The sequence below is a fragment of the Acipenser ruthenus genome, chromosome 25, assembly GCF_902713425.1.
Source record: "Acipenser ruthenus chromosome 25, fAciRut3.2 maternal haplotype, whole genome shotgun sequence".
In the NCBI taxonomy this organism is placed as follows: Eukaryota; Metazoa; Chordata; class Actinopteri; order Acipenseriformes; family Acipenseridae; genus Acipenser; species Acipenser ruthenus.
Window position 1 is genome coordinate 26,114,551 of NC_081213.1, and position 23,040 is coordinate 26,137,590.

General features: G+C 39.3%; 1 protein-coding gene across 1 annotated transcript in view; it reads right to left on the bottom strand.

Moving 5' to 3' along the window:
* LOC117412348 (FYVE, RhoGEF and PH domain-containing protein 3-like) overlaps positions 1 to 23,040 on the bottom strand; it is a 70,127-nt gene that overhangs the window by 10,015 nt on the left and 37,072 nt on the right. The window contains exons 4-18 of the mRNA XM_034020672.3: positions 21,155 to 21,761; positions 17,455 to 17,544; positions 16,208 to 16,344; positions 15,114 to 15,270; positions 13,531 to 13,669; positions 11,697 to 11,755; positions 10,702 to 10,848; positions 9,434 to 9,526; positions 9,259 to 9,338; positions 8,598 to 8,628; positions 7,776 to 7,880; positions 6,387 to 6,440; positions 6,169 to 6,291; positions 4,121 to 4,252; positions 1,616 to 1,756 (exon numbers count right to left, since the gene is read on the bottom strand). Coding sequence (XP_033876563.3) covers positions 1,616 to 1,756; positions 4,121 to 4,252; positions 6,169 to 6,291; positions 6,387 to 6,440; positions 7,776 to 7,880; positions 8,598 to 8,628; positions 9,259 to 9,338; positions 9,434 to 9,526; positions 10,702 to 10,848; positions 11,697 to 11,755; positions 13,531 to 13,669; positions 15,114 to 15,270; positions 16,208 to 16,344; positions 17,455 to 17,544; positions 21,155 to 21,761 — 2,095 coding nt within the window. The remainder of the gene's footprint in view (positions 1 to 1,615; positions 1,757 to 4,120; positions 4,253 to 6,168; positions 6,292 to 6,386; positions 6,441 to 7,775; positions 7,881 to 8,597; positions 8,629 to 9,258; positions 9,339 to 9,433; positions 9,527 to 10,701; positions 10,849 to 11,696; positions 11,756 to 13,530; positions 13,670 to 15,113; positions 15,271 to 16,207; positions 16,345 to 17,454; positions 17,545 to 21,154; positions 21,762 to 23,040) is intronic.

A 23,040-nucleotide genomic window follows, 5' to 3' on the forward strand; every position in this document is an offset into this window, starting at 1 on the left:
TGAGAAAGGAAATGCCAAGCATTAAAAAAAAAGGGTCTTATTTTAGAAAGCCTACCAAAAATACCAACAAACATAACAACATTGAACAACCCAGACAGATATCTACACTGTTGGCTAGTGTTGAAATTGCATTGAGGTCGACCACCAACTACTAAGACTAATGTGAACTTGTTCAATAACATGACCCTCTTTTAAGAAACGTCAACTTAAAACATCTCAAATCATTGTCATCTATGCCTAGGATTCAACTGTAATTACGCTGCCATCATTATTACAGTATTAACAGAACTTAATTGCAATTATCTTTGTCACAATTTTTATTATCTGATACTTTGTTAAAGCCGCAATATAAATAGTGATGCAGTAATTCAATTTTAATCCCAGTCCGATGTAAAAACAGAAAGACAAGAAAACAGACACAGGCATTTTGTTATTTAGCAATGTTATTTCCAAGCCATTCACGTGAACTAACTAATCCTGCGATGTCCATTTTGGTAATTGAACAAAGTACTCTATATAATGTATATGCAACAGCTTTACTGTTTGTCCTACATCACTAAAATTCATGGCGTCTAATTTCGGGATAAATTTGTTACATATAAAAGGGTTTACAGTATTTTAATTGAAATGCTGTTTAGACACCAGTCAAGCCATTGACTTAGTTTCACTATTTGGATCTTCTGAGTTCTGGAACGAGATATTGAACTCCTGCTGCAAATCTGGCTAATTCATTGAAATGTGTAGACCTGCATTTATAGTTAATAGGCTCATTATAGTATTTATTTTTAGATCTTTTTAAATCTTTTGTGGCGATTAAAAACAAAATATTATAATTGGCCGGCAACAACATATCTACTGCAGTCATTGAAACAACTCATTTCAGCTCAGGGTGACCTCTGAAGTGCGGTGCTCTTAAAATACCCAAACCCATCTGCACAATATTAATTAAGAGCAGCTAATAATCTTGTGCCTCCTTTGAAACAACGACGCTAATTGTTTTTACTATTTTTAGAAAAACCTATTCATTTTTTTTTGGTTGGTGACTTTCTTTTATTCTCTCACAATGGGGCTGGTAAAAACGAACAATATATTTTCCATTACACTAGAAAAAAAAAAGTTGCGTAGTTCTGCATTAATCAGACCCAAAAGTTATGAAAAATCATTCAAAATAACTGCATTCGTCTCAGTCAAAACGCGAGTGATCGTGATAAATGACTAATGACTCATTCCATGTTACAATTGACAGATGGTTAATTATTGTATGTACAACAAAATTGGGTTTTACTTGTAATACAAAAATATTTCTGTAACTACAGCTTCCTCTCGTAACTCCAAAGCACACTATCTAATGCACTTGCAGTTTGTCAAGTCATGTCAATCCAGCCACCCTGCCTTTCAAACTGGGGGAAGGTGGACGCAGTCCATTCTTATAAACTTATCCCTGACAGCTTAGACAGGATTTGTAATTCTCCAAGGCCTTGTACCCGATACAGATACAAAGGATGAGATTCACTTCTTGTAACTCAGCCAAATCTCCTGACCTGATTCTCTCTCTCGCATTAATGAGCCATCGTTGGTGGAGAGGGACAGGTGTGTTCAGGGAGATCTTTCTTACCTGGCTGCTCGGTAACAGGTACAACACCAGTGGTTCGTTTTTGGTAATGGAAACCCAAGCTTTGTGCCAGGACTTCCCCTTCTCCTGGAAATGAAGGCTGCTGCACAGGAGGCTGTTTTCTGCTGCTAACGAATTCTGTTTCTGTTAAAGGAAAGAAAAAAGGTACCTAATGATAAATATGATAAATGTTCTGCTGACTGCTTCTTAAAATGTAGAAAAGCAGGGTGGAACTCTTCTTTAAAATATTATTTTTTGGTTTGTAGGGGCGCACGGTGCTCTGTGCCAGACAGTGCCCTCTTGTGGTTTTGTGGATCAGATCGAAACAATAGTACATTTTGATGTGCAGGGGGACTCGATTCCAGCTCTACGAGAACATTATTTATGCCAGCATCATGATTACAAACCTTAAACGCTATAGTAAACTTTTAGTACACTTCTATTAGGACCAACTGTCTATCAACATCACTTTACTCGGTCCCTTTGGTATCGTAATAAAGGAAATGGGGAATTAGCAGGTCCAGCACAGCTGGTCAGCCCAATTGAAATTGAAGTTAGTACAAAGGCAAATGTTATAAAAGGAATAAAATAATTGCAACAGCATGAAACAAGAAAGAAACCACTAAGTTTATGCAATTAAAATCATTGCATTCCTCTCTGAGAAGGTGCCTTTGCACTTTACTCCTAATGTAACTCATGAGAATAGCTTCCTTAATCTGTTGTTCCAGTGTGTCTCAGCCCCGCCTTGGCGATGACAAGGGTTCAAGGGCATCTTTCTGATTAATTACTTCCAAATGTGCCAGTCAATTAGTGGCATTTACGAAGCTGTCTGTTCTGCTATTCGTGGCGATTGTGTCCGTGTAATAAAAGCAGCTATATTCTTGACTGACAACAACACTATTATATTGGCTTGCATACTGTAAACGGAATACATGACCGCGTTTGATTTAGTGTCTGTTAGAAACCGTTTGTATTACCCATCGCACACTCTCACCCTGTAAACAGAGCAACATGTGACCTTGTCAGCATGCATAGGAATATATCTGGTGCACGGTGTCAGCGGTCAGTCTGCACTTGTATGAGGTACAGTGTTAATAGGGTTACAGCGGCACAGGCTAACTCATTTAGAGGTATTCAAATAATAGGATTACTACATTGACATTGCAATGCAGTAGACTGAAAACGAGTGATGAAACATTATTACTTACTGTTGTTTTTAGGACTGGCATAAACGTTTGATGAATCGCATAAAGACAGGCTTTACTAACACCTGTATTGCCTAGAATACAGGTACATAGAAGTCCCAATCGGTTATATCGCTATTTAGATTACATTTTTATATTGTGCATGCATATATTCACACTTAACAACTGAAATTGTTCAAGCTCATGTACGTGAAGTTCAGCATGTTGTGAGTAAAGAACAGTGCTATAGTGCCATGCGTATGATCACATTCTTTATTTCTGCAGATAAACAACAACAAGTGTTGGTTATTTGCGCTAGCAAACGTGTTTTATAGTGCGGTAAGTTAGATATTCATAGAGATGATTACGTTGCACGTCTGCCGTACTTTCCTAAGCAGCTAATTCTAATGTAATAATTGGGCTTCCAGACAATTTTATTAGAATAAGAAAATGAAATAATATGATTGTTTTTTATGTGGGTCCCCAGTTCTCTTTTTTTTCAGGAGTGATCTAATGTTAGTGTATTTTTGGTATACAATTCGCTTAACGGTGGTGAAATGACTGGCAACACAAAGCACCCTGTATGTGGTGTTTCTCCATGACTGCAGCTTAGCACTAAAAGCAATGTAGTATAACAGCTGCAGGCTCGCCACCACACAGCAGGCTTGCTATAGATCTGATACTTCAGATCGGAAGCCATCCATGCAGCTTACAGTAAAGAATCTGCAATGATTTCTTGCTGACTCCATTACCATAGAAATAGACCCCATTTCTTTCTCAAGACCACCCCAGGCTGAGTTCAGATTGCAGTTTGACATACAGGGGTGGGACCTTCTAAAGGGGGAAAGTGCTGACCCACAGGCATGTTTGTGTGATCTCAACAACCTCCACAAAAGTGTTTCAAAGCTCTTTTCAAAATGGCTTGGGGTTTGAGATCTGGCCTCTAAATCACCGCAGGAAGAACAAACATAACAAGTGCTCTGGCTTTTTTGTTCCGTACCACATCATGGATCGTTCTTGCTGTGTTACCTGTTTGACAATGTGGGCAATAATCCTTACACTATCAGTGCACTACAGCGGCCATTTTGAAAAGAGTTTTGAAACAGACTTTAAAGTGTAAAAAGTTGTCAGGATGTTAAAAATGAAAAGAAAAATTACAGGTACGTTATTTAAACAGTTGTAGAAACATGTGGGGATGTGCAACGCTATATTTTTCGGAACCCCGCTACTTACTCTGTAAGACTCAACTGCAACTCTAATTAGGACTTTTGTACAAATTTGTACAAATGCAATCGGCCCATACAGATTCAAAAGAGATTGTCACCTCGACGGCTGCTTTTTTCTTCTGGTCCCCTGTGGTTTCAAGTCCTGGGCTGGAAGGCAGTGCCAGTGGAGATGCGAAACACTCTTTACACACTCGCATCGGCTTGAACTCGGAGCATTTCGCACAGATGGCCTGCCACAGATAGAAATGCATTTGAAGTGAAACTAATAAAAGGGAGAACTGACTTTAAAAATCTCTGTGAGCCCACCTTTAATCATATTTGAGACAGTGATCTTTGTGGGTAATCATGTCTGCTTATAGTTTAAACAATCACCATATTTAAAAAATAATAATGAAATAACTCCAATCAGAATCTGTCCTCATGCATTGTTCCTGGAATCCAGAATGCTAACCAAATCCCACTGGCACACATGCTAAAATGATCTACATGTTAATGACTGATGGTCATAGGCAGGTTACGATCGCTCGGACAGCCAAGTATTATTCTTCAGTGCTTCCAGGTGCAGATCTGTTCACTCCAGGAGAGGGCTCTGTTAGCTTTACTTCTTAATCTTTTTGCATTTGTGATCCCTTTATCACGCTGTATTGTTATTATTATTATTATTATTTATTTATTAGCAGATCTTACAATTGTTACATGATATCACATTATTTTTTACATACAATTACCCATTTATACAGTTGGGTTTTTACTGGAGCAATCTAGGTAAAGTACCTTGCTCAAGGGTACAACAGCAGTGTCCCTCACTGGGGATTGAACCCACAACCCTTCGGTCAAGAGTCCAGAGCCCTAACCACTACTCCACACTGCTCCCCATCAGTAAGACACATCACATGGAAGGAATTTTAGTTGCTCTCTGAGATTCAAATTGTCAATCAAAATACATTTGCAATTACTTTCCAGAACTTATTATTTAACATTTCATTCTTCCCCAAAGACAAAATAAACTGAACTCCTAACTTTCAGTAAGATATTCAGTACATACAATTAATATTAGCTTAGCTGAATACTGCAAATCCCAAGCATAGTTTATTTGCTTAAATTGCATGTTAGGTATATGCTTGCATTGTGGTTGACCCAGGTCTCTATAAAGTTGCTGTCAAGCCCAATTTTAAAAAGATAAAATATTTAAAATATGACTCCATCATCATGCAAAAGACGTAAATTCACATGAAACATGCTTGTTAACATTCTCATCACAGATTGCTTGCATGGAGCTTTGGATGACATGCATAGCTTATAAAAAAAACATTTACATATACACGTGCATTGTCAGGCTAAGCACTTTTACTTAAAAGCCTTGACACATCAACATTCAAGAATAGATGCCTATTGGTGTAAGCATGCAGGGAATGTCATTGAACTGATTAGCTGATTGGAAATGAATGCACCTGTAGTATCTATCAAAATGATGAGTTTGCATAGTTAACCACTGTGAAATCCCAACCGAAACAGAGCGATCAGGAGCACAAAAAACACACAGATGGTGCAGGAGTAAAATGTCCCAGGTTTAAACTACAATTAAGACCAGGAAAGTTATATGAGCAATATGGAAAGGCCTGGTAAATAAGGGTATTACAGTCCTGGAAATGTACTGTAGGCCATCTGAGATGTTTGACTTTTAAATCTACCTTTAAAAATATATATTATTAATAAGCCAATATGAAGCACCACACAATACTTGTACAACCTGTTTGTGCTTATCTCACAGTCTAATGTTATTTTTAATGTATGCCAGTTACATACCTGGTGATTATTCAAATGTGAATAGATTATTCTGCTTTGTAACTGAGTAGCAGATTACTTTATTATTTATTTCTTAGCAGACGCCCTTATCCAGGGCGACTTACAATTGTTACAAGATATCACATTATTTTTTACATACAATTACCCATTTATACAGTTGGGTTTTTACTGGAGCAATCTAGGTAAAGTACCTTGCTCAAGGGTACAGCAGCAGTGTCCCCCACTAGGGATTGAACCCACAACCCTCCGGTCAAGAGTCCAGAGCCCTAACCACTACTCCACACTGCTGCTGCAGGATGTGTGGGAAAGCATGCATGCTTTCTGATCTCATGACACTTACCACTCCACATGCTTTGCAGTGATGACGTCTTTTTGTTATGGAATTAAAGCTTTCGTTGCAGCCTTTGCAGGTTTGCTTCTCTTTTTCCCTCTTTGATTTGGGCTGTTTCTTACAAGAATCCATCTACAAATATGAACATTATATTTCATGTTACTGTAAAAAACCTTAATACAAACTAAGTTGTAACTTGCTCTTCATTTTCATTTTTCAATACATACCCCACCAGCAGAAGTGTTTCCATCGAGTGAATCCATTGAAAAGTAGCCAACAGTCTGTAAAACATAAAATATTACTTTGTAACAAAGCTAACAAGATGTGCTTTTAAATCCAGTCCTGATGTCGAAAAGCAGGACGACATTGGCTATTCTCCTTGGGGAATCTTCACAAAAACAGAGGACACAGGCTATTTATAGACCAACGTCATGGAAAAGAAATTCTAAAACAGGAAAAAATGTATTTTGCATTCAGAATGTTTATAAAAAAAAAAGGTTTTCTTTTTCATTTTAAACAAAATAATTCTGAAAATAATTTTCTACAGATGAAAAAAACCCTTTAGTTTACTAAGTGACAATACAACATACTCTGTTCTGTTATTTTGTCTTGTTGAACACTAGATGGCAGTAGCTCTCTATCTACTGTCTACTGCAGCATTGCACATCCAACATCTACATTACAGTATGTACTGTACTCGACTTAGAAACAGACCTGAAAGTTACAGTGGGGTATATTTTAATTAACCAAACAGCAGCAATTCTAGAAGCGTAATAACACCTTTCAGGTGTTTGTGTAATATGCTACACAAATTTCTCAGGTGTGTCGACACCTAAAGTGTGGTTAATACTGAACGACCACATGTGCTAGAGTGATACTGCTTCCTCAGTACCATCACGTAAAATACAGTGTGTGACAGACCTGTGTGTTTCCTAATGAATTAATGTTATGTCTACGTACAACGCTCCTCTATTTTGTAATACGTGTTTCGTCATTCAGTTGACGTCAATGTCTAGTTGTCTGGATATTAACTCGCAGTAAAACCTCTAGAACGCACTTAAATCGTTATTCTCAGCCTCCTCACTGGTAAATCAGTTTCTAATTAATACTGTAGCGTGCCGTTCCTCACTGCTTCATTTTCTTTTCATGCATTGTGCTATGTTTAGCCACACAGTAGTAATTGTCAAGACAAATAATGTGTGTGAGTTCTGTGGGTCTGAGATATTCCAACACCGACAGACCAGCAGAATGCTGGCTGCTTATCAAATAATCCTGCCCACTTAAACAGCCCAAGGGCTGCCGAGTAGAGAATAGTTAAGGTAATTACCACATACATTTTCATAAAGCAGCAGCCCTGATAACGTCAAGGCATTCCGAGTTCTAGAACTCAACACGCAAAGATTAGTAACTGCTTTAACTCTTATGGATCCTGAAAGTATTTTGTAGAAAATCTGTATTTGTTCTGCGATTTTGTTTTTAAAGTTCTAACCTCATTTTCTGTCTGAGCTGTGTAATCCGGTAGTTCAGAACTACAAATAGGAGTTGTGTGCCCCATAGAAACCCCACTGTAACCGCACAGGGAGCCGGGCAGAAAGGGGTCACCCTGTTATACTTACAGGCGAGTCTGAGGGGTGATCCTCGTCTCGGGAGAACGAGCTGTTGAAGGCCTTGTTAAAGGTCTCGCTGTTCTGCTTGTGCTTCTCAATGGTAGCCAGGATAACCTGTTGGATAAGGGTAAAGTCACATCAGATCATCTACAGTATGTGTTTTAACTCTTTTACAGTGGTATTGAGGTCTGATGGACCACAACCTTTCACTTTCAACTTCATTGAAACATACATATATACATACATATGTACATAGGTAGATACATAAATAAATAAAGTTGAAAACAAAGTTTTTCATTTCTTCAAATCAAAAATGTCCTTAACGGGAGCAAGCACACATGTGCATACAAACTGAATCTCTGTGAGCCTGGGTCAATGAATATTCATGACATTGTGATTGGATAAGTTTCTGCTAGAGGCCATGCTCATGCAAAGCCAAGCAGACAACCCCTTCATGGCCCCAGACTGAGGAAATCAAACAAAGAATGACTTCACAGCACAGTACAAGTATGGGGGGGGAGAGCTGTCCCTTTTCGTATAGATGTCAATGTGTGCAGTCCTTTCTGGGCCATTCAGACACACAGAGAAAGGAAAGTTCCTATTGTCAGAAACACAAGACATCAATCCTTTCACCTACCAAAGATTCACATAGTTCTTCAAAAGAAACCGCTTTTATTTTTTCTGCCTTTATGTCAGTTTGGTTTTTATTCCTACACTCTGGAAATCCTTTTCATGGAAACTAAAACACTAATCTTTTACATTATATTTACAGTTCAGTTCAGTACAGAGAGCTCAAAGGTTAAGTTTGTCGGGAAATTAAACGACCATTACCTGAATCCAATCCTTCTTTTCCTCCTCAGTTCTGGAAAAGAAAAACAAATACATAAATAATGACATAATGATGAAAGCAGCACTTCTCAGTAAAGCTTCATACAGACTGCAGGCTATCTTCAAAGAAACCGTAGCATTTGGATCCATATACGAATCACAAGATGAAAAGGGATATGTTGAAACTCATCAGGGGGGTTAGGAGCCTTTATATATCCATCCATCCATCCATCCATCCATCCATCCATCTATCTATCTATCTATCTATCTATCTATCTATCTATCTATCTATCTATCTATCTATCTATCTATCTATCTATCTATCTATCTATCTATCTATCTATATATACATATATATATATATATATATTTAAAGAATGTTCTTTTCCCCTGACCATTTATCAGAATATTAAACCACATTTATGGGCCTAGAAACAGAACATTTTACATATGTTTGTACAGCAAAAGAAAAAAAAAAAAGGTCAAATCAAACTGTTAAAGACACAGAAAGAGTAATTTTATTATTGCAATACTATACTATTACAGCAATGACACAAACCAGATACTGTATCCAGTGCAACAGAAACTGGAAGGTGTGCACTATTTTCAATGGATCACATCATATCTACTAATCTCTAAACTGTATTTTATGGAACACACATACCTGGCCTGCAATTCCAAAGACCTTTGTTTTCCAATTATTGCAAACGTGTGAGTCAAATTTTGCTTGACATTTTCTTGCACCTGAAAAGAAGGCACTGTTTAGAAAAACCACCCGAGCGAAGGGGGGGAACGAGATCAGTGTGACTGCATCGTGAAAGAGAGAGACTGTTACAAACCTGCATGCCTGCAATGTCTATCTTCTGCCTCACGCTGAATTTCTGACCCATCAGCCGCAGTTTTGGTACACAGTACAGCACCATGTTGTTGAACTACAAATAAATCAAAATGATAACACATAAGTGGTTTGGTTTGTATAATGTACATTCCGCTCAAACAAAAGCATCTGGCTCTTTCTAAAAATATATATTTTCCTAAAAGACAACTGGTCAGGAAATGAACACCCGGCATTAGAGGGAGCTATACTTACATGTATCTTAACCATTGTCATGTCATGTCATATAGAACAGCAAGCTGCTTATGACTAACCATGGAAATGCTGTTCACCAGAAAATCATTGTGTGTTATGAGAATATTTTATATAAAACATAGAAGCCTAGTAAATTATGTCATCAGTCTCTCGTATGGACACAATCCAATTTCACAGGCTGGAAGTACAGCCCACAAAACCTGGCGTACAGTAAGTGTTATGTGGGGAGTGGCAGAGTGTTCCTCTCCAGGCAGGTAGAAATGCAATAGATTAGTGCGATGAGGGAGGAGGTGATTTGAAGGGTGTTAAGCAACTTCTGCCTGGGGTGCACCTGTAAAGAATACACAGCAGGACTATCCTTTATGTTTTTTGTATCTCAAAAAGGCAGGTGATGTCAACTTTATGTTCTAAAGTAAACGGGTAGAGATGGGCTGAGCTAGCATTCCATACACCACCTAAGAGGTAAAGCGGTCTTGAACTCAGAGTTCACCTCCTCAGAGTTTTAAGACAAAGCCATCTTTTTCATGGGAGTTCCTTCCGCAAACCATCAGGTGCACCAGTTTACAACAATCAGACACAACAGTCAGCCTCCCTGAAAAGGCGTGCGTGACGTACTCTTTCAAGGTGGAAGCACAGTTATATTTTTATTACTGTAGGGAGGTGAAGCGCTGCAATTGTTCTGCATCTCTTGTAAACAGGTATGTCATATCCTGGGATGGAAAAAAGACTCCTATTGCACAGCAGTTTCACCCATTCCAGGTTTTAATATGTGCTTGATTAGCCACAGAACATAGGTAACAAGCTCAGGTGTTTCTTATTAAACTGATAGTAAAACTAACCAGGGATCAAACTGCTATGCAAAGGAAGCCTTATTTCCATCCCTGCATCTCTGTTGTTGCAAGCCATTTTTTCTTTTATGATCATGTTATTTTCAAGTGTTTTGCTTCCATATTGTAAATAAGATCCTTTCAACCCCCCCCCCCCCCCCACAAAAATACATTAAAAAGAAAGACTTACCAGGAATAAATACCTATCTTGAGCTGTTCCGTTTTTAGCAGACAGTTTCTGGATATGGCCCTCTTTGATAAGTTCGTTGGCAGGATTTACAATGTCCTCTTCACCCCCCAGTCTTTCGTACACTTCCAGCAGTTTGTGCATCTTCTCCTGAACACAGACAAACCGCACAAACATCAGCCTCTTATGATGCAAAGTAACTATTACGTGCACATGGTTTCTGCTGACTCTGAATATTATCTGAGTAATTCTTGATGCTGTTTATTCCTCAACAAGACAAAGCTGAGAATTCTTATTCTACTTTGGTCTAGAAAAAATAAGAAAAAAAAACAGTCCTGACCACAATGACTTTGCAGTGAAAACAAAAACAAAAACAAAAAGTCTAGCAGCAAGACATACGGAGGGCAACAACATCAAATAATGAAAATAATCTGGAGATTGTAACTGTAACATTCACGATGAGGGAACATTTTTTATTTTTACTAAATCATGTACTGTACATGTTTAATTGTATTACATCGTAACACATTAAAGTGAAAAGCTACTGCCCAATATACAAAAGGCAAGAACCATCCAGCTTATTGTTCAAACAGGAAACGGCGGTTACTTCCTGAATTGTAAGCTGTCTGCAGCACGTCAGTGTGCTAAAGGAACGCTTGTCTTTTATACTGTGAGAACACATCGGTCAAGTCTCTCCCTTCATGTGTACACTGAATAATTACACGCTCAATACACAGAGAGAGAAAGTGAACGTTGCACAAAGACACTAAAGTGATGGGTCCAGCCTGAACTAAAAAAAAAACCTTTTGAAAAAAAAGTTTATGAATTTAGTGGAAAGAAGGAAAATAAATAAGTAAATAATCTAAAATATCCTTCTATGGATTGCTGGATAGCCAAACAAGTACAAAAATAAATAAATAAACAAATAAATAAGTAAAATCTGGGGAACTCTGGCTTAGAAAACCATGCTGAACAAACAGTTTTATTTTCCATCTTACCATCTTTCGAATAGCTGTGTTTGAGTGGTTGGCTGCTGTTGAGATGAGCTCCAGTGACTCTGTAATTAGAAACAAAATGAAAACCGTCCTTGAAACCCAATACAAAACCCCACTGATTCCATGAAAGAAAAAAGAAATGGGTTAGACTAAATAAATAATTAAATAAATAAATAAAACACATGTGCCACTATATAAAGCCTGCCTGCCCAAGCCAGTATAAGAGGCCCACAACTGGCACACACCCCCATACATACTGGTATGTATAGACTGCACATTCCCAATAAAACATCAGCATGCTCTCAGGAAATGAACTGCCCTTCATAGTAGTACAACAAGTCCAAATTAAGTCCATTTTTAATACATCTTCCTAATTGTGCTGCAGAATATAATCTGAAAATATGAAATAAGGTCAATCCTGTTCATTTAGCATTCAGCACAGATGAGTTAGTTATAGTCTACATGAGGTTAGCAGTGTCTAAAAGTTAGGCTGGCCACAAAAGAAAACCTCAAAACTTAAAATAAATAAACATACTAATACCTCTTTGTTTTTTTGTCACCTGATGGAACACTGCGTTTACAGTAAATGTAGACAACTGGCATTGCAAACTAGATCAACATAGGAGACTATATGTACTACAGAATAAGCTTCCACAGAAACGGAAAGAGATTTCAAGGTACACTTATTCTGTTCAACAGTGGATTGTGCAGGGAAGGCAGGCAGTTGGTTTTTCACTGGGAAACTAAACATGACCTCGATGTGAAAGAGGAGGGGAAGCATAACAAGAGAATGGGTAAGCGCAGGAAACGAATGCTACTGAAGCAGAAAAGAAACCTGAGGATTTTATGAATTGCACTGAAATGTTTTTTTGGTGTGAGAGAGAAACTGACAAAAAAAATACTAAATATTGCCCAAGTGAATCGCTTAAATCGGCACATTTAGGAAATAGAAGTGGGAAATGAAGAGTAGTGACCAGCAGGGTTGGAGGTGTAACTGGTCAGTTTACTGATGTTCACAAGTTTATACTATGGAAGCATGCAATAAAAAGACAGCAAGCAATATCCGAGTATAAAACTGGACATAATAGCAGGACAGTCTGGCTTTAAAAAGTAAAATAAATGACAGAGAAGCTTTACCATTCTCAAAGAATGGGAAGAACTGGAATTATGAGTGTCCCAAGGAAATGGAGTAGCTAAACAAGCAAAGCTTTGTAAAAGCAAATAGGATAATTATACATGACAAGGTCCAGCGCGGACAGCGAGGACATTAATTGGCAGTTTGGGAGGCTTTGCAAAGTCTTACATGACACTGATGTTATTGCACTGGGTAAGAATGCTTCAAATCATTCTAAATAGTAAAAATAAACAGCTTTCAGGGAGAAACATTATTATTGCACTAAAGGTTAAAGGGTGGACAGTTTTGCAAGAGCCAATCTTTTTTTGAACGGCATGCATACATAGAGTAGATGGTATTACACTGTAATGTAAAACACCATTTACCTTTACAAGGGCTTGTAAAGGTGGCAATTGAAATGCAAATGTTAACTTGACTGAGCAGAAACACTACCATAATTACAATCACATGCACAAAGCCTTCAGTGTAAGTACATGTCTCCTCAAATTTAAGGTTACGTTCCATATGTCAAGGTAGCATTCTACTGTCAAGCTTAATTTATGGTAATTTGTTGGCGCAAAGTAAAACTTCTCAAGTACATCCAATGATGGCTTCAATTATAGGCCACCCAGGATATAATGTGGGAGTTACAAACAAGTGGAGTCCTGACCTACAGACACAGCTGCATGGTGCCTGCCATGAAAACTCAAGGGTGTCTCTTACTTTCAGCATCCTTCCTGTCCAGTGCATCCTGGGGCAGTTTCTTCAGGTAGTCCTTCAGAAGCAGCACGTAGCGGGGGAGGCGCTGCACCGGCTCCAGCATGTGATGCTGCAAGGTCAGGTTCCCACACACTTCCTGTTTCTGTAGGAGCCATGAGCAAGAACACAGCGGTCTGACCTGAGATAGCTGGCACAGTATTCAACACGGCAGAGCATCAAGTTTTACATGTCATATTCATGTGAAAAAGGCCAGATCTAAAGTGAATCGGAAAGGAGGTCACACCAGCTTTCCAAAGTGTTACTGGTATACGTCATTGCTAATCTTTGCCTCCAGGCAAAATTGAGCTAACAATGTACAAACAGGGCGGAACTTGTATTTCATACTTTTTTTAATAATTCCCCTCACACAGCACAGCTGACAACTTGCACGGCATTCCTTGTTCTCATGCAGGTAGACCCAGCTTTACAGACCTCGCCCTGACTTTGTGATGGGGTGCTCTTTGTATTGCTAGTACTAAAGTAGGGCTGGTCATCATTGTCATGTTTGAAACAGAAGGCGTGGGATCATACTGGGATCGTACTCCCTGCTCCGACTTGTGTAAACTGACTTGTTATTTCAATCTGCAATGTGTGAGTCGTCCTGTCTTTGTCAACCACTAATAGTTCTTAACTCCATTCTCTTGTGACCACCAACATACCATGTTTTTGGGACCTAAATACAGCTTCCCAGATGGTTCCTAGTAGACATGCTTCAAATATGCACTTCATACCATCATTTGCACATGTGTCTTCCCTTGGAGAACAACCATGAAAAGAAATGAAGCTGAAAGCCGTCAGCTCCCATTATTTTCTGATAGACTTTACAAGACCCAGCAACTGGCATTAACCCTTTATGTGCCTCCCTGTCATGTGAAAGAAAATACAACCTAACAAAACTGAGCTAGTCTTTTTTGGGTAAAACCCATAGAGGGGGACAACAGCTCAACTGTTAATCAACAGAATGATGCAAATAAAGCACACACTGTTAGTCATATGATCTGTCGACTCTCACAGGCATTCCACAACGTTATTAACGGCTCATGCAAATTTTAAGCGCTTTATGAAAACTAAAACAGGTTTGCCGTGTTCCTGAATTGTTCCAATAAGGTGGCTCCTATTTCAAGACAAAAGGAGATAAGCTAGACTCCAATGAACAAGGATTAGCCACTAAAACTAGATCACAATTACACCTCTGAGATCCAAGGTTCACATTTTACTAGAATGACCGTCCGTCGCCTGTTCTGTATATACAAGCCTTTTGGGGAGACATTCGTATATAGTGTACCTAAGCCATGGTGGGAAGCAACTTATGTAAAAACCTAAACCAGTGGCCATACGTTTAGTTTCCAGATCATCAAGACAACAGGGTGAGATTAATCTCTGTAGTCATACAGTACTGTTCACAAGTCAGTAGTTTAGATGAATGCACTGTACAGCTATTGAAACCGTATAGAAAACACTGAACACATGTAGGTCAAAGCAGCTCAGTTAGTAAATAATTTAGTTTGCAGCGGTGGTCTGTGCAAAGAACAGGTCTCCCAGCTTACCTGTATGTTCTGAACCACACTCTTGAACTGAGATGATCTCTGCGTCCACGTATTCACTAGGTCCATGGCTCTGTCAAAGTTTTTCACATATTCTCCATACATCTTCAAGAAAGGGGCCAGCTTCTGCAGAATGTCTCCTATTCGAGGATTTGTGTTCCTGAAGAAACATGAAAAGGATTGATAATCACTAGAAATCCTATGCTTGCCACTGAACTCATCACCAGTAGTTTCCAGCATTAGAACTAAAAGATGGTCATTTTTCAGAATACACTTTTGGGAGACTTTTGCAGCACAGTTGGTTGTTTTAATATGTTCTATACCTTCAGAATATTTAATAATGAAGACATGTGTACCGGTAGAGCATCCTTCATACCTCACAATATTAAAATAATTTCTTTTAGCATTGAATCAATGATAATAATTTCCTTTGGCACATTAAGTAATGACATCTTTAAAAGCCTTGAATACATTTAAGTTATACTACGTAGTATAATCTTAAGAGACCACTGGCATCACAAGTGACAAAAACAAATGATACATTAGTTCCCCCCCCCCACACACACACAATACTATTTTACAAATTAAACAGTCAATTAAAATCATGGATGTCACTAACCCTCTTTTGTGAGGCTGGTGTTTGTACTTTCTCCATCATATTCTTTGAGTGTGCCAAAGGTTCCTAAGCCAGGGTGCCGTACACCATTGCCAGTGCATTGATTAATATCATATTTCTACCCAGGTTACCTCAAAGGGAATTCAACCAAGTTGCCCTCTTTTCTGATGGAAAGCGTGTTATGCTACAGTACGCAAGTTTCTGCAGCAAATACATTCCAGGGATAAGAGCAAGTTGTTTTTACGTTAATAAAAACAGGGCCAGAAAAACGTATAAACTTCAAAGCCTGTATTAAATTGCATATCTCTTCTTTTAAACGTCTTTGTACTATTTCTAAGTTTGAAATACAGACGGCTCCTCGATACCGGCGTACTTCTTAAAAAGAAGCACATGTCTAAAGGGATAAGAGGTTATTTTGTGGCGAGACAGAGAGAGGACAGTCTTCTTCTGCCGCACCCTGCTTTCATTACCCTGCACTCACCACTCCTCCGTGATTCGAGTTTTGAGCTCAGGAAGGAGAAACTGCTCATGGAATCGATCGATAGAAGTGATGTTGGAGAAGATTCCGGTGATCACATCTTGTGGAATCCCAGCCTCTGTTAATTTAGTGCAAAATACCTACAAAAAAACAAAACACAAACATGCAACCTCCTTTAACTGCTTGTATGTGCATAACACCACAGAGACAGACATTGTATGCAAAACCGAGGAAGAATTAACAATGAGTGCCCATGGGCCAAACACTGATACTGGAGATTCGCCATCTCTCGGTTGCTTAAGGAGGGGTTTCCTTCAAAGTATCCCACGACTTTTTCTCTGAAGCTACAGTATATGTTTTTCATTTGATCACAAATCCTGGCCAAACCAGAGTAAACTGGCATTTAAACTGCTGATCCATCGCATTTGTAATCAAATGGAATTAGTACACTGAACCAAGGCTATAGTTAGAGCATTCAAGCTTGCTATTTACAAGGCAGCTCAAAACGATGACTTTAAAGTACTCGCTTAAAGATGTAATCCTTCTCAGTAGATCCATAATTTAAAGTATGTGGGACGGCTTCAGCAATTTAAAGTCAAAGGGGAAAAAAAAGCAATCTATTAAATCCATATTGAGTCAAGCTAGTTGTTTGTATCCTAAACCATTAATGATTTATGTATTAATTTATACTGTGAATAATTAAAAAACATAAAAGGATATTGCGTTTGAGTCACTGGATCAAATATAAACCCAGAGCCAATTTGTGCAATTTGTATTATAGATTTATAGAATGACCTTGCAGTTAACATTACAGAAGTGGTTGCAAAACAAATTACATTGAAAGGATTTCTTCAAACAGACGTAGAAACAACCAACATGCATAAAGCATGCACTGCAAGTCCTGTGTGTACAGTAGCTGGTTATTGCGGTTATAATGAACCACAATGACCCTGATCCCTGGATCAGAAGGTCACAGACTTAAATCTAGTTTATCCAGGGATTATCATGAAATCTTGAATCTACCCGCTTGCTTGCAGGGTATTAGGGGCAGTAGAAAGAAGAGGCACGGTCGTCAGATGATGCTTTACATATATTGCATGTCAGAGATCAACTTGCACGTGTGTCACAGAAAAAGAACCCAGTGTCCAAATTCAGTTTTCTGTCACTTCAACTTCAATGCACAAGCTTTGCCACTTAAATGCAGCCTAGCTATCCAATAGAAGAAATGTGAAACTGCATTAGAGAATTACCTGATCCAGTAAGTGAAGTCTCTTCACATAAGCTTCCTCTGTCTGCAGGAGTTCCCTTGCAATGTTGAACAATTTCTGTGGCTCTGTGCACTAGGAAATTAAACAAAATCTATTAGCAAAACTGTAAAGCAGTCATTTTGCAAACCTGTATCAAACAATGAGAAGGGTACCGTACAGCTGTTAATGTTTTAATGTTTGAGTTATTTCAGGATCGACTGCGAGAACGCTGGTGCGGATGACCTCTTTAAGGACTGCAGTGTCTAAGCAACATTATTGTCATACTTAGAGTCACTAGGGCGAAGACGAACACACGCTGTCCTCCGAAGCGTGTGCCGTCAGCCGACCGCTTTTTTTTCACACTGCGGACTCATCATGCAGCCACCCAAGAGCTACAGCGTCGGAGGACAACACAGCTCTCGGGCAGCTTACAGGCAAGCCCGCAGGCGCCCGGCCAGACTACAGGGGTCACTGGTGCGTGGTGAGCCAAACACACCCTGGCCGACCTAGCCCTCCCTCCCCCTGTGGAAGCTCCCGTCCTCGGTTGGCAAAGGAATAGCCTGGACTCGAACTCGCGACGTCCAGACTATAGAGCGCATCCTGCACCCCACGTGGAGAGCCTTTACTGGATGTACCACTCGGGAGTCCTGTCACTAGGACTTTTAACCATTTTAACAACTCGCAGGGGAAATTCTAAATAGCAAAGTCTTGTTCCATATATGTGTTTTAAAAAAAAAAAACCTAAAGAATGACAACACATATAAATGATGATTGGAACAAGACTGTTGCTATATTAAGGTTTGTCAGTTGCATGGTTGCAGGACAACCTCATTAGATTTCAATTGGAAATAATATAATGCAAATATATCGCCATGTTGTCACATTTAAGACAATGTTTGTTCTTATCGTAAAGGGATGAACAATGATGATGCTCTCGAGAGGTGAAACAACTCACAGCAGTTACTTCATAGAATCTGCTTTTCAGTGTTTACCCTTTTTTCAAATAGAGACACACATGATTTTCACTCAGAAGTTTTAGGAGTAAGGAGAGCTGTCTGTGTGACTCTGTGAAGCCAAAACTGTAAAAGCAAAACCTCTGCTGACTTCCGTGTAATTGATGCAAGAAGCTACACCACATCCTCTTCCTCCCTGGCCAAGCTACAGTACCAATAAAAAAAAACACAATCAATACCCATTTATATAATCTGATCCGGCAGCATCTATATGGAGCCTGCAATGTAATTATACAGAGGGCTAATGCACTAGCCATTAAACTCTGGTGGATAGAGTTTGAAATTATTCTGATCCACATCATAAAACCACCACACAATGATTACCTTTCAATATATTGGCTGGGCATGGAGATTGAACCCTTATGAGGCTGGCCCCTCAAGGACAGAGATGAGGCATGTGAGTGGGGGTATGTAATTATTTTGTATTTGGTTTTCTATTAAAAGTAGGATACCACTAGAAATGAGAGTTTGGCTGAGGTGTATTTTTCTCCAAAAAACATAACCTCACCGAGCCAGAGCAAAAATGCATTATTGCATGCTGTATAATCACAAGGTCATGAACCACTTGGAATATATTGGTAGGACCTACACATGGAATGTCGTCGGCAAACAATTCTAAATGTTGAACATTCTAAAAAGAACAGTGATCAACTTTTTTAATTTCTGAAAAATATATCTGGTTTTATAGCATCCACTTTTTTCTCTCTAGTCTGACCACTGAAGACTCAACTGAAACCTCCAGTGAAAACACAAGTACAGTACAGTTGCTGTTACTGTATTGTAAGAGTCAGCACCACAAAGTTAAAAAGTACTGTAGTATTAATTACATTTGTTTCCAGATCTAAAATAAGGAGGTCACATGTATAGTATGCAATACTATTCAGACAAATCTTATATTCTGCTGCAAATAAATACAAATGATAAACTGTTGAATGCCTCACTGTTTTATTAGCATGGGTGACAGATTACTGTGATTGAAGTTGTCAAAAGAAAGCCTGGAAAAAAATAAAATAAATTCAAAACTAACATGGCTGAGTGATAGTGGGAATACAAACCACGAAGGGTGACTTGAATTAAAAGAAGTTCAATGCCACATACAGCTCTGCTCTGGCGAACAAAAATCACCCAGAAAATACAGAAAATGCACGGCAGATCTGGGAGTGTCGGCGATGGATGATGGAAAAAGAAAATCTACTGAATGCACAAACAACCTATACTCTGAACAGACTGATAACCTTTCTTGATCTGAATTTCTGAACAGATGGAAAAATGTGGGCTGACTTTTGGGAGGAGTGCGTCGAAGAGATTAAAAAAGTGTCGGGCAGCACCCAGCGACAGACTGGGGAGGGTGCAGTACGTTTGCTGATATTTGTTTAGCTTGAAGAAGCTGGTGGTAAAAGGAAATTCTGGGTGGGGGTGAGTTCAAAGGGGAATATATAGAGCAAAGGTAGACAGATCACATCAGAAACACAGCTACATATCCCAATGGTATTGTAAAATCAACAGCCACTACTGTGAGAGTGTAACACATCCATCCAACATTGGAACACCTGCTGACAGATTGGGGTAAAAAAAATAAAAACTACTATTGTCTGAAACATATAAATGAAGTCAATCAATTCACCATTTTGTTTAAAGGCAACAATCTGGTTTTCAGTGAGTGTGCTAAAAGGCAGCACCTTGCCTTTCCATTGGTTTTGTCATGGGAAGGGGGATAGCCTTAAAAACACCATATGTTACAGTTCAGTAAAACTCTTGTGTACTTCAGATAGGAAAATGATAACTTTAGACATTTTACGGGTAAACTTAGCCGTAGTTCAGGTTGTCATACTCTTCGAACACATGCAATTGCTGGACTATTAGCATGATGTCCTTATAGGGCTCCCCACTGACCTGACAATCATTATCAAATAATAATAAAAAAAAGGTTGCCATGGTATCCAAAGGTTACGTAACGGTAATTGCATTCCAACAAATGGGCTTCTAAAGCCATATATTATATTCCTAGTTGTTCACAGATTTACAAGACACCATACAGCAGTCCTTTCCAAGAGCTGAAATAGACTTGGCCATGCTCCACCACCTACTCATACGATACCACAGCCAGCACAGAACCGAGTTTAAAACACCACAGCCAACACCTAGTACTGTAGAAGTGCCTTCACAGATAGCAAGCAAACAAATATCACCAGCATAACTAAGAGCTGAGAAGCATTTACCATCATTTTCCATGGATAACATGCACGGTTTATTATTTAAAATTGGCCCTGGACTATGGTGTGTACTGTTATAAATATATGCAAGTAACATGCAACTCTCTTTGTGTGTTCACATGAAATTGATCATTTCTATATGTGTCTGTGTTATCAGCAGGTGTGTGGGATTCGCTTTAACATTACGGTAAATCTTTTCTCATCCACCACATCCTCAAAATACCTCAAATATTCCAGGCACAGCATCCGATTATTATTAGTATTCTTCTTATTTTACCACCACTGTTCACTTCTGTTTTATTTGTCATATTTAGCCACAAGCTATTTGGCTAATTGGGATTTTGCCATGTGAGAATTTGTGAACTTGGTTTTGTGACCTCCCGTACCAAAAACAGCAATGGTTTTAACAGAAGCCTTGAATAGAGAAAATGACAATGGATTGCCAATTGGCTATTAGCAGCCTACACCCGGGCTTACCTTGGCTGCGTCTGGCTGTTCTGTTTTTGGCACTTCTGCTGTCTCGTGTTCTTCGCTGCTGCCTTCATCCATATCGCTGTCCTCCTCGTCTTGTGTTGAGTCCCTCTTATGTTCCACAGATGAAACGGAACTCTCCTTCACTTCATTCACCGTCCCTGTGTCTGCCTCGCTCTCAGCGACACTCTCATCCTTCTTCTCCTCCTCATCGATGGCCTCCTCGTTTGAAAACACCTCTCCCTCCACGTTACACGAAGGGCTATCAATCCCACTGTCTCTGTTGGGCACCTTGCCATTCCCGTTCTGCTCCAACGTGGAGTCCTGATTGTCATTGAGCTCGCTGGACCCGGCAGCCCCGTTCACAGCAGAACAATCCCCAGGGGTCTTTAGACTGCATGTGCTGATATCGTCAATCTGAAGCGCACTTAAGTTTGAGAGTTCGGTATCGTCGGACATTGTTTCAGAGACGGGGAGCGCAAGGTTTTCTGCGGTTGAACAGTCACTGGAACCCGGAGGTTCAGAGTTTGAACACTCTTCTGGTTCCTGGGCAGGATCCATGCTAAGAGACAGATGAAACTGGCTTCTCCTATAGACTCCAAGAATGGGTATTCTGCAAAACACAACAACCTCAATAGATAACTACACCCTTCAAAAGCGAACATGGAAATGATTTCCTTTTGCTGAGTAAATGATTTCCTATTGCTGACTTCAGAAAAGGTGCTCAGCCACAACTACAAACTAAAAACATGTTTTTACTCCCCAATGAAAGAGAGATCTTTCCTGATATTTTAGCTGTCTATTAAATTGGGACAAATCGATCACTCCAGTTGTATCAGGGTGTTTATAGTGATGCTAAAAAGAGGATCACAAAGTAATCCGAAGCATGATGTCATTGTGATGTCATTTCATTCTGCTGTAAATTATCTCCATATTTGTGTGCCGAGGAAAATCAACCAAAAAAATGCCCCATACAGAAAACATCATCTTCAGTTTAACTGCTTGTAATAACTTCCCTGCCTGTAATTATGTATAATATTTGATACCACTTGTGACAGAAATACAATGATTCTTGGTTGTAAATCTCCCTCCCGACCTGTGAGGGCACTAAGCAGCGAGAACAGAGTTCCTTGGATGGGCTGGTCTGACAGTTCTTTCCCAGGGTTCAAGGGAAGTCGGCCAGCCTGGAAAAGGGCGAGACTCCGTTGCAATAATGCATTGACCCGGAAGGGAAACGACGTGGCAGCCGTAGATTGGAGAGGCGGTTGCACTCGTTTACCAAGGGGTCATTGTTTGTCTGTGTGTGTAATCGTCTTGTTTGTAACACTACACCAGACAGCTAAAACGATTCCGGAGCTGTCCCCTAGGGCCAGCACTAAAGCCGGAACAGCACTGCACTACTGTCACAAAAATAAACTGTATCACCCACCACGAGCACTACTGCACTCACCCAGGACTGGTGACCGTGTGTGTATAATTGTGGGGCAGATACGTGTGGTTTATTATTATTGTTTGGGTCTGCAAACCCGTTATTGTTTATTGTTATTGCTACTGGTCACCAGACCTGGATACAAAAATAAAAGACCCCTTTTCCAAACTGGATTAAATTAAGTCTGGATTAAGTCTGTTTTATTACCGCACTGCATCACCCCTGCACCTGCATCCACTCAGCCACTTTACTGTGGTTTTATTTAGACAGATCTTACCAGTCAAAGGGATCTGCCTTTACAAAAGTTATCCCATAGTAAAGTGTAATAAAGCAAGGCAAAGCATAGGTAAGCATTGTAAAGCACAGAGCGGTATTGTAAAGCATATTAATAAACATGGTAACTGATGGTAAACGTATATTATAATGATAGGAAAAGCATGAAAAAACTGCAAAATTACTGTGC